The 12140-nt window shown below is 41.0% G+C and overlaps 1 protein-coding gene across 2 annotated transcripts in view; it reads left to right on the top strand.

Annotated features, from left to right (window-relative positions):
- The first annotated feature begins 599 nt into the window (after positions 1–599).
- Positions 600–12140, top strand: part of SYN2 (synapsin II) — a 124820-nt gene continuing 113279 nt past the window's right edge. For both annotated transcript variants that reach the window (XM_087824632.1, XM_087824633.1), the window contains exon 1: positions 600–1013. In XM_087824632.1, the coding sequence (XP_087680758.1) occupies positions 613–1013 (401 nt within the window). In that variant the 5' untranslated portion in view covers positions 600–612. The remainder of the gene's footprint in view (positions 1014–12140) is intronic.

Here is a 12140-nt window from a genome sequence, read left to right as displayed (position 1 = left end):
CCCCAGCTTTGGGAAAGGAGGTGGTGGTTTTTCTTTCTCATTACAGTATGTGTGTGTGTATGTGCGTGCACAGGGAATGGCTCCTCTCTCACCTCAGGGCAGGGGGGCTAACACCTCTCTTCCCTCCGAAGAGAGTGGGGGCAGTTTCCTGCGCTCCCATCTCATGTGGGACATGGCCCTTTACTCCCAACCGAAAGGTGGTAGGTGCTTTCGACTCCCTTTTCCCTATTCTTGGGGAGCAGAACTGGCTCCCGCGCCCTCCGCACTGAGCCACACTCAGGCTGCGGGAGGCCTGGCTGTGCGCAGCATCCAAGCCCGCAGACCCGGGAAGCCCGCGGCTGCGGCCCCTGCGCAGGCGGCGAGTCGGGGGCGGAGCCGGCTCTGCGGCGAGGGGCGGGGCGACGTGTGGCCCCGCCCCCGCCCGGTCTCCGGCGCTGAGCTTCGCGCCGCCTGGCCCGCCTGGCCCAGTCCGCCGCGGCTGTCTGCTGGGCTCGCGCGCCGCGCACCGAGCCCGGGCGCCCTCGGCCGCCTCAGCCCTGCAGCTGCCGCCTCACACTCGCCCTCCGCGCCGCCCGGCCCGCCGCCCCGCGCGCCCCCAGTCCCTTAAGCCAGATGATGAACTTCCTGAGGCGCCGGCTGTCGGACAGCAGCTTCATCGCCAACCTGCCCAATGGCTACATGACTGACCTGCAGCGGCCCGAGCCCCAGCAGCCGCCGCCGCCGCCGCCCCCCGGCCAGGGCTCGGCCTCGGCCTCGGCCTCGGCCTCGTCGGCACCCTCGGCCACCTTGCCGGGCCCCGAGCGGAGGCCGCCGCCGGGCCCCGCACCGGCGCCGCAGCCCGCGCCTCAGGCGACCTCGGCGCCGTCGATGGGCAGCAGCTTCTTCAGCTCGCTGTCGCAAGCCGTGAAGCAGACGGCCGCCTCGGCCGGCCTGGTGGACGCGCCAGCACCCGCGCCCGCCGTCGCCAGGAAAGCCAAGGTGCTGCTGGTGGTCGACGAGCCGCACACCGACTGGTAGGTGCCCGGCCGCCCCCGCCGCTAGGAGCTCCCGGGGTTGGGGAGCTGGGGGCCGCAGAGGAGATGGCCCCAGGGCGCCAGCGTGACAGTTTAGACCAATAAAAAGGAAGGTCTAAGTGGTCCAGTAGCCAGGAGGTGGGGGGGGGTGAGCGGGGGAAGAGGGGTGTTTATAGTGGGAGGCGGCATTGGTCACCTGCAAAGGTAAACCCTGAGGTAAAAGATTTCCTCAGTTGTCTCAAATCCTCCAAGACACGTAACAGAAGCAGTTACTTTATGCAACAGGGAAGAGTCTTAAGAAACAGAGTTTGTTCTTGAGGGGCGGATGGAGGGGACAGACTTTTCAGCCTCGGCACAGAAAAGATGAGGTAGAAATGGCCCCAGACAGCCGAAGGGATATTTAAAACCAGTAAAAAAAAAAAAAAAAAAGGTTCTACTTTAGGAGGCACGAGTGAATTTGGAAAGGAAATGGATATTTTTCAGGGAGAGGGTGAGAGGAGTATTTTTCACCTGGCCCAATGGGGGCTGATATCAATATTGACATCAAGATTGATCAAATCACTGGTGTGGAGGCCCAGGGACGTGGGCTTGCTCCTGTGCAGCAGGGCTGAAGACTGTTCAAGAATAATGACATTTTTGTATTTTGTGTAGCAGGGAGGAGGTTTATGGATTTTTTTGGTTTTGGTGTGTGTGTGAGGAATGGAAATGATGGTGGCTTTTTCCAGCTGGAAAGATGATAACCGAGGCAAAATATCCTGGATCATTAAAGGGCCACAAGTAAAAAGAGATCTGGTTGGGGCGGGAGGTGATGGTAGAATTGACTGGTGAAGGATTTGAAGAAATGAAGAAGCCAGAAATCCGGGTTGCTTTTTTTCTGGAATATGGGAAGGGTTGTTTTTATATGTTTTTCTTTCTCACAGGAGTTGAGGTTGGAGACTGGACCCGAGTGTTTCCTCCCAAGAGGGAGGCACAGAGGGACTGCAAGAGCTGTTTATCTACATTTCCTGCTTCACTGCTTTTCTCTCTCTATCATTTCCTCACTGGGTGGCCCAAGAGGGGGGGAGCGCCAGGGTGGGTGTGATGGAAGTGAGAGGTAGATGTGGAGATGCCCTCCCACTGACCCCCAGTGTGACCACTCTGAAGAGTCATTTGGGTGACTTGTGTAGTTGGCTTTTTCTCAAGACGGTGGAGTAGAAAATCTGAAGGGACCTTTGTTAGGAAATGACAAAGGCTCAAGCAAGAGTGTAATGGGGGAAGTATGAGAGTATAAATGATGGTGTCATTGACAGCCTCCTAGGAGAATTCCTCTAACTCAGTTTAAAGCAACAAGCGCTTGTTCGTGGGAAGGGAAGGTAACTAAGCTTTACTGAGATCCCATTAAATGCCAAAACCTGTACTAGGTGCTCCAATACATATCTCATTGAATTCTCACCACCAACTGAGGCTTAGCAAAACTAAGTAATGTGTTCGTAGTCATTTAGCCAGCAAATGACAGAACCAGGATTTGAACTTACTCTACTGTTGCCACTACACTGCTTCACTATTGCTTCATTACGATTATATTATTAGCAATAATAATAATAGGCTCCCTTTAGGGGCTAGGCAGTGTAGGGAGGGGCCTTATTGAGAACTCACACCCAAGTTTAGGATGCAAAATGGAAACATGAAACGGTTAACAACAAGGAATCTAGAATTATTAGTTAAGGCATTCAATGAATAGAGTGATTAGTGAGGGCCCAGAGTTATTGGAGAAAGCATCACAAAAGAGGAGTTTTGAAGAAAGGCCAGGTAAACGACGGGAGAGATGGGAATGATGTTGGTGCTTCATTTTTCTATGCAAGAATCTGATCCTCCTGCACCTTGTCCTGATTTATCCAGTTGAAGGCCATTTGTTTGGGGTCTGATTTACCAGTTAGGTACCCACAGGTAGAAAGATACTCATTTGTATGGGTATGATGAGGCTGCTGTAGATTTGTGTTTAGTTCTACCAGCTTTAAGTGGCTTGAGATTGGGAACTTTCCTTGGATACAGTTATTCTCTAGGAAGACTGCCTGGCATGAAACAGAGAATTTGCCTTGCCCTGAAGACTAGACTTCTGAGGGAAGCAATGGAAGCCACTTTCCTATGGGCTGACTCCCAACTGTTTTCTGATTTTCTCTGAAGTAATAACATTGATTTATTAAAACTCATAAACCCAGTTTAAGTCTAGTGCTTGACAGCAGTTCTGTGCTCCTGTGTTTCTGTGCTTAATAGCAGTTCTCAGAATTGCAGTTTGTCTTCTAATGTTTCTAAATTAAAAAAAACAACCACCCATCTTGGTTAAATATTGATGAAGAACTTTATTGAAAGGCCTTTGAGTTAAGGAGCAGGTGCCTGCTTATGACAAGCATAGTGACTTAAAGGTGCTTTTTGCTATAGAGGCTGATTTTAGTAAATTAGTCTCACAGTTTAAACTACCTAGATAGTATGCAGTGAGCAGGTGTCATTATATGCCCAATATATTTTCCTGGTACTTGAATAGGAAGTCAGAGTGTACCCTCTCAGTAGAATTTAAGCATATTGGTCCCATCTGAATTATAGAATGCTAAAGTAAAGAGGATTTTAACAAGTATTTAAATAATTGGAGATTTAAAAGAAGGGATTAAAATAGGCAGCCTCTCAGAGCACCCTTAATACATAGCAGATTTCTTTGAATTTCTATCAGTGTAACTGGGCAGTGGAATTTGTGGACCTTACCACTGACCAAGTTGATGGGGAAATTGGAGAGTGTCTCTCTCTTTCTCTCTTTCTCTCATTTGCTTTGCTTGAAATGTGTTTTTATTGCTTGCCTGAGATCTTTAGATTAATTGCACACTAAAGGATTATTGAAATCCTTTCACTAAAAAAATGAAATCAAGCTCATTGTATACCTTACTAGTAATTATTATTAGTGGTTGATATATATGTAAACCACTAATTATATGATATATACACATATATATATTCTGAAAATGCATCTTCTTTTAAGGCTCATACATTAATTTGAAGTACAGTTAAGACTGCACTTTAATAAATGATCTTTGTGCTTAGACAAGGAACAAGCATCCGTTTGTATATGTTTGTTGTTGTTTTTCTTTCTGTGTTTTACACTCTCACTGGTGAAGAGGTGAGTTTTTTCTCAGATTTTCTTCTGGCCCCCTTCCAGTGAATCCAATCCCAGTGACCAAGTGAGTTTTTTTATCCTGGCTTGTCTCAGTGTTTGATTTGAAAATCAGTACAGCACAGGCATTTTAAAGATTATCTAGATTATCTAGGGGCTGCAGATATGACAAATCCACAGATGTTTGTTGAGCACCTTCTCTGTAGAGGGTGTAGATGCTAAAAAAAATGAACATTATATCTGTTTTATAAGACCTTTCTGTCCATTTGGGTAGATAAAATGAATACATGTTTTAAAAGCTTACTGAAAACTACCCCTTGTATTCATAGTACGGTCCTAAGATCAACAGCATTGGCATCAACCAGAAGCTTTTAGAACTACAGATCATCATGTCTCACCTATGCCTACTGAATAATTTATATTTGAGTAAGATCTCCAGGTGATTCACATGCTCATTAAAGATGCATTGAACTAAAGGATATGTGATTAGTGCTAAAGGTGTGGCAACAACACCGCTATCATTTATTGAACAATTATATTCCGATGTTTTATTATATCCCAGATAATACAAATATCATTTAATCTGTATCACAGCAATGTATTACTATAGAAATTTAAATGAGTGAGAGATGGATATGGGCTAAAGTGGGAAGGGAATGCTTAATGGAAGCAGTGAGATTTGAACTGAGCCTTGAAGAATTTGAATCAAAAGAGATAGGTTTGGTTCAGTCCAGGCAGTGGGTAGTATAAAGAAAGTACAGTGGCAGGAGGGAGGGAAATAATGAAGAGACTGGACTGATGTATTAGCTAGGTAGCACTTGTTTCTATTCTTTTCTTGTCTGACTTTTGGCTTTTCACGAAGGATAGGGGAATTCAAAGTGCAGGGGTCTGGACCAGTGCTTGTGAGTGGCTCTAGAAAAATATCTGAGTTGGAAATTTGGGGAAAAGCTCAAGTGAGGTTTGAGGCTTCTCTCTGCTAAATATTTTATTTATGTGGTTCTGTTTCTGAGTAATACAAACATACTGATTTCATAGAATTTCATTGTTCATAGCAGCAGTAGCTTATAGCTTAGAATTCTAGGTTATTAGAGCTGGAAGATCCTCTGGATTACTTTATAAATGGGGGAAATCTTGATCTGGAGAAGGAGAGTGACTTGTTCAAGGTAGTAGCATTTATTTCTTCATCCCTGCCATGTGCACTGTGCTTTACAGTTTACACAACATATTCATACCCGTTGTTTATTTTATCTTCACAATGATCCTGAGCAGTAGATAGAATATCCATTTCATAGACGGATAAACAGACTCATGGAAGTAGTAACCTGTCCAAGATTATATACTTAGTAAGCTGAAGCATTAGGATCTGAACTTAGATTGATAGACTCAGATAAAAAAGAGATAAATTTGCCAGCAGAAAATTAGAAGATGATTTTTTCTAATAAAAAAGTTTTCTTTTGTAAAAGGATTTACCACATGATTCATTTAAATAAGTGCCCCACTACTTTTGAAATTACTCAATTTACCAAATTTTTGTATTTACACAGCTTTTTCAGGATGACATCCAGTGCATAGAGTTAGGGTATGGTTAAACTCAGTGGTCTCAGGATGGAGAGTTGCATCCTATTTTTTTGTGTGTTTAATGGCATGCACACTATGTGTATACCTTTAAATCTTGTGAGACCTTCTGCATGCTCATTGGGTGGCATTGTCCTTCTTTGTTTTAGCTTCCCACATATGCAATTGAATACTAGAAGGCTACACATAGCTTTTTAGAGAGAGGAGAGGATGATATAGAAGGCTTTTCTGTTCTGCAGACACTACTTCAGTGCAGCAGGAGGAAGTACTGTGGAATAGGGCGAGTAACTTATGGAGAGAATAAAGTGAGCAAGTACCACAGATACTTGAACTCCAAGGATGCTCATGCAGCAGGACTAAGAATAGAAGGAAGTATACTGGCCTTGGTATTGCTTGACAGGAGGTATTTCTGAAATTTTAGTCAGTTCGTTTAATATTATAAAGCAGATTATGATTATATTCAATCATCTTAAACCTTTTCTTGTCTTTTTAGCAGAATGAAACAACGTGAACATATAGAATTGAGGGTCCAAAGACCTAGGGTTGAGATCTGACTCCATCATTAACCATATGACCCTATTAGAATTACATAACCTCTCAGCCCCCTACCCCACCCCATTCAGCAAATTTTCTTTGGGACCTGCTATATGCCAGCCACTATTTTAGGTTCTGCAATAACAAACAGAAATTAGTTTCCTTATGAGTAAAGTGTAGATAACAATATCTCATAGCATTGTTGTGAAAATTGAATAAAATAAGATTCTGAAAAAGTACTCTGTAAAGGGTAAAGAGTCATACTAGTGATTGTCCCATCCTTCCATGTTTACAAATGCAGGTACCCAATCTATCTTGGTCCCTTTTTTTGAATTGTCCAAATTTTATTGGTAGGTGATTTTGCACACTTTTGTTTATTTTAATTGAAGATTACTGTCTCAGAGACAAATCATTGGAGGCTTTCTATTGTATTTTTAAAAAGGCAATGTAATTTAATTTTTTAATTATTTTTTCAGTGAAATTGTTTTATTTATTTTTCTTTTTATTTTTTATTGAATTTATTGGGGTGACATTGGTTAATAACATTATATAGGTTTCAAATGTGCAATTCTATAGTACATCATCTGCATATTGTATTGTGTGTTCACCACCCAAAGTCAAGTCTCCTTATGTCACCTTTTATCACCATATTGTTGTGTGTGTCTGTGAGGTGTGTTTTTGTTGTTGTTGATGTTTTACTTAATCCTTTCACCATTTTCACCCAGCCCTCCAACCCCCCACCCCTCTGAAAGCTGTCAGACTGTCCTCTGTATCTATGAGTCTGTTTCTATTTTGTTTGTTATTTTATTTTGTTGATTAGATTCCACATATAAGTGAAATTATATGCTATTAGTCTTTCTTTGACTGGTTTATTTCACTTAGCATAATACTCTCCAGGTCCACCCATGCTGTTGCAAAAGTTTTGTTTTTTTGAGAGAGAAACATTACCAAATTGACTCAGCTATATCTAACAATTAGGGATGGGCCACATAAATCTTTATTATACTTAGTAAATGAAATGAATTCTGTAATAGATCTACTTCAGTTTCTACTTGTAACTAATTAAGAAAGGATGGTTACAAAGGGAAATGAAAGGAGAGGAATATACAAAATGGCTTTAAAAAGTAGTACCTGTGTTCTTTTCCCCTATCAATGCATCTTTCACATTGCTTTCAGAGTATTCCTAAACAAAACAAAAGCATTCGTATATCTTATAAAGTCAGTTTCCTTTGTAACAGTCTTCTCTAACACACTGTTGCTCATTAGGCTTATTCACAACCTGGTTCCAGCTTATCTGTCAGACTTTTGCTATACTCTCAAACTTTTTCTATACATTGGATTACCCTTCCCCTGAATACATGTTTGACTTTATGGATTCTGTGCTATTATTACACAGTTGCCTTTGGAATGCTCTTATTCTGCTTCTCTCTCTTACCTCAACATAATTTTCTTTGTTCCATTTTCAGAGGATGAGAGTACTGAATATTGTTTAAAAAAGACCTTACTCCCTCCTGCCTTCTCCATGACTTTGCTAAAAATTTTATCCCTTTTACCCCCTGTTTATAATCTCATTTTCTGCTGGTTGCTTCTACTAGTTGCTCCATCATTTTAAATAAAGAAACAAGCAAAAACTCCCCCTCATCTTCTTAATCATTCTTCCAGATGTAAAAGAAAAATCTTAACCTTATCTCTATTTCCTTATTTCATACTTGCCCCCCTGCACTGAAATTGGGCTTCTGCCTTCTCCATGATGCTGGAATTCTTCTTGCTAGGTTTCCTAATTGGTAAATCCAAAGGAAGGTATCAGTCTATAACTTCACTGATAAGTCTGACATGGTTTATCATTCACCTGAAAGTCCCTTGGCTTCTGCATTCTTTGTTCTCTCAAGTCCCTTCTCGCTCTTCTCCTTTGCCTCATTAAATGTAGGTGTTCCTCACGACCCTATTTTCTGCCCACTTCTTTTTTTCACTCTACATATGTCAATTATCTCCTAAATGTAATCAGTCCCTAAATCTTTATCTTTAGCCCAGAACTTTGATCTTCAGAAATGTTCATTGCTTGGTGGACATCTCCATCTGGATGGTTAAAGGTAACTCAAGGTCATTTGTTCCAGTATTGAATTCCTTATCTTTCCTATTCCAGTTCTTCTCGTATTCTTTATCTTGACTGGGGATAGCAATGGTCATCTGTTTCAATTTCTCATTGACTTTCACCTAGAACTTCTGCAAGTCTCATCATGATTTTCACTTAATAGCTCCAATGAACTATTTAAAATGCAAATTTGACCTTTTCATTCCTATGCTTAAAGCTTTTTAGTGCCTTTCCATGTCCTATAGGTAAAGTTCATGGCTTTCCTGTGATCTGATGCCTGCTTACTTCTCTAACCTCCTTCCAACTATTTCCATCTCTGAACTTCAATTTTCAGCAGTACTTTTTATTTGCAGTTCCATACACTCATTATGGCATTCCTTCTTTTTGTCTTTGTTTATGCTCCTACTGCAATTGTCCCACCTCCTCCTTCCTTCCTTTTCTTGACTAAACTCATATACATCTTTTGAAACTGAGCTGAATATTTCCTTTTTCAGAAATCCTTCTGAATCCTCTTACCCTCTAGATTATATTGGGCACCTATGCCCTCTCCGTGGCCTTTTTCAGTTCAGTAGATATCTTTATCACTGGACTCAACACAATGCTCTCTATTTCTGTGATAGTGAGTTCTTTGAAGACAGGCTTAGTGTTTTATTCTATTCTTTTATTTATTTATTTTTTATTCTTAGCATCCAGCAGAACGTCTGACACATAATCTTTGCCAAATTGAGTTGAGGAGAGGGATCCAGAGAATGAGAAACAGGATAGAAGGAAACAATGGACAGAAAGAAGTATTCTAGGATTAGAGATATATGTTATTATGTTGGAAGTTATGCTTATTCACTACAAATATAATAAGATTTAGAATACTTTTGCTCCTACTTATACTCTATGAAATACAAATTAACTTAATTACTAATTTTCAACCAATCCAAATCATAACTCTTGTGAGATTTAGCTCTGAATGAGAACCATAGCAGTCCACAATACTGGAAAGTATTATCTGGCCTACAGCAGCTTTGAGCAGAGTATAGGAAATGGAATAAAACTGAAGACCAAGTTTCTCTTCCTTAATCTTTATTGATGGTTGGCTCTTAAGGAGCCCATTTTTCTGAAGTTAATTCTGCTTTCTTGCCATATCTAGAGAACTTTTCTTTCAGTGTGAAACTTTAATCTTGGGCCACCCAAGCTTCTTGTTTCTTTCTCTTTTGTGAAAAAACTTCCTTTAGGTTATCCAAAGCGTTGTTTTGGAGAATTAAAGCAGCATGGTGGCCCTGACTGGTGTGGTTCAGTGGTTAGAGCACTGGCCTGGGCACCAAAGGGTTGTGGGTTCGATTCCTAGTGTTGGGGAGCCGGAGACATTCACCTTACAGAAAGACCAAGCGGCACTCGGAGGCTCGGGGTTCAGGAGGTTTATTTTGCACCTGGTGGCCCAGAGGAGCCTGAGCCGCGAGCACAGTCAGGCAAGGAGTTATATACCGTACATGCTTCCGCCTACGTGGCAGCTGTACCTTGCTTAGGGTGGGGAAAAGCCCTTTCTGTTTTGTCGCACAGGGAACTTAGCAGGATGGCAATAGGGGAGGCCCCAGGGGAAACTGCCAGCCATTTTTCCCTTATCACTAGTCAAGGGCATGTACCTAGGTTGCAGGTTGGATCCTTGGCCTGGGTCGGGCACCTGTGGGAGGCAACCAATCAATGTATTTCTTTCACATCATTGTTTCTCCCCCCTCCCCGCTTCCTCCCTCCTATTTTCTCTAAAAATCAATGGAAAAAATATCCTTAGGTGAGGATTAACCAAAAAAATCACAGAACTGTGAGTGAAAAATGTTGAAAGTGCATAGTAATCCCTTCATGATCTGACTCTGCTTACTTCTTCAGTCTTACCTTTCTTCGATTCCCTACTCACTTTGATATAGCCATGATAAACTACTTAGATTTAACTGAATGTGCCATGCCCCTACATCTTTATTTATACTACTCCTGCTACCTGAGGACATTTTTTCTTCTGTGTGTCTTTGCCTGGACAATTTGGATGATCTTCAAGCCTCAATTCAGTTGTTGTCTCTTCTAGAGTTAGAACTAGACTTAATCTTTCCTTAAATTCTTTCAATTTGTGTTAGAAACCATAATAAATTTTCTTATTTCTCATAACAATTAACTCATTGTATTATAGTCAGGGTTTATTTTTCTGTCTTCTCATTTCCCCACCTTCAAACGATAAGATCTCCTCAAGGACAATGACTGTGACTATAACTTTAATTTCAGTATCCCCAGCATTTGGTATGACAAAGAATGTTTTCAGTAATTATTTGTTGGACCAATCAATGACTTATGAAAAAAATTATGAAAATGTGAATGATGAGGAAAGCAACTCTTCAACTCCCTGTAAATATAAACAAACAATAGCTGCATTAACCAAAGTGACTAGTCAGTAAGAACTGGTGTATATATTAATATCTTTTCTATAAATTTTAAAGTGCTATAAAATATTAATTATTGGTACCATGTTAAGAATCTTCCACACCTTCCCTTACATAAAGATGACGATGTATCTGCTCTGCCTCTCTCTAGCTCACCCTTTTCTGATGTGCAGAAATACCCCATGCTTACTCTTATTTTCTGGAGAACAGCTATTGCACTCTTCTTTTCCTCACTCTCTTAGCCTAGGCACTAAGTTGTCTTTGTATACGTGACCTTTTCTCAAATTTTAGGGTCTGTTTTTTTCTTTTCTTTAGGACATTCTTCCATTCCAGTCCTCCCAAGCTATAATCCCTTTCCAGGATATATACCTATTTATTTTGCTGTTCAGGTCACCTAGCAACTTTATACAATAGCTTTAGCCTGATTTAATGCTGTACAAAGAAGCTTGGGCTTTGTGGGAGAAAACAGAGTTTCCCTTTCTCTGTTGTGGACGTGAATCCTTGTAGGGCTCTAATAATACTACAAATGATAACACAGCTGAAGACTGTGTTTCTTTTATTCCTCCAGGTTCCAGTGATATAGAGTGTATCTTTTCTTTTTGGACCTTGTGATGCAACTCTAGGGATACATACGGATATATTTCCCTCTTCAGTCCCTGTCACCCTCTGCTAAATAGCTAATGGTGAGAATTTAAGTTCTATAGTGTCTTATGTTCATTAAAGTTTTAACTGTTGGACAAAAGGGCACCAATGAAAGATTGACCTGCTAATCAATCAGCAAATAGATACTAAGTCCAGCGTGTTAATTGCCATGAAGTCTCTAAAACCAGTGAAATACTTGGAATTGAATCATTATAGAATATATACTTTTAATTTTGAGAACTTGTACAGAATCTCAAGGAAGCAAAATTAGCATAGTATAGTGGAAAGAGCATGCAAACATTTAAAATGTCAGCATTCAAGTTTCTACTCTGCCAACTAACTTTTCGTGTCACCATAGGCAATTTAACTCTTTAAGCCTCAACTTCTATTCCAAAAATTAGGAATTTGGGCTAAATCATCTATCTTCATAGTGATTTCTAAAGGTTGGTTTGTTTGACAATGTAAAGAGTTGTTCAGAGAAGGAAGAAATAACTGTTGGCTGGAGAAATCAGAATGTTTCATAGAAGGAGTAGATCTGAACCAGGCTTTGAAGTCTGAATGGAATTTAGTGAAAGGAGAGAGGTATTTCATTTAAAAGGAAGAGAAAGCGTAACAACAACAATGAGCAAGATGTGTGTACAGGAGATTTAGGCTAGGTAGGATTTCGGGCAGGGAAGATAAGTTTGAATAAGCAGGGTAGGAGAAATGATGATAATACCTAAGGTATT

Source organism: Miniopterus natalensis, chromosome 15 (assembly GCF_054644295.1).
Source record: "Miniopterus natalensis isolate mMinNat1 chromosome 15, mMinNat1.hap1, whole genome shotgun sequence".
Taxonomy (NCBI): domain Eukaryota; kingdom Metazoa; phylum Chordata; class Mammalia; order Chiroptera; family Miniopteridae; genus Miniopterus; species Miniopterus natalensis.
Note: the sequence above shows the minus strand (reverse complement) of the source record. Positions and strands in the feature narration are given on the sequence as shown.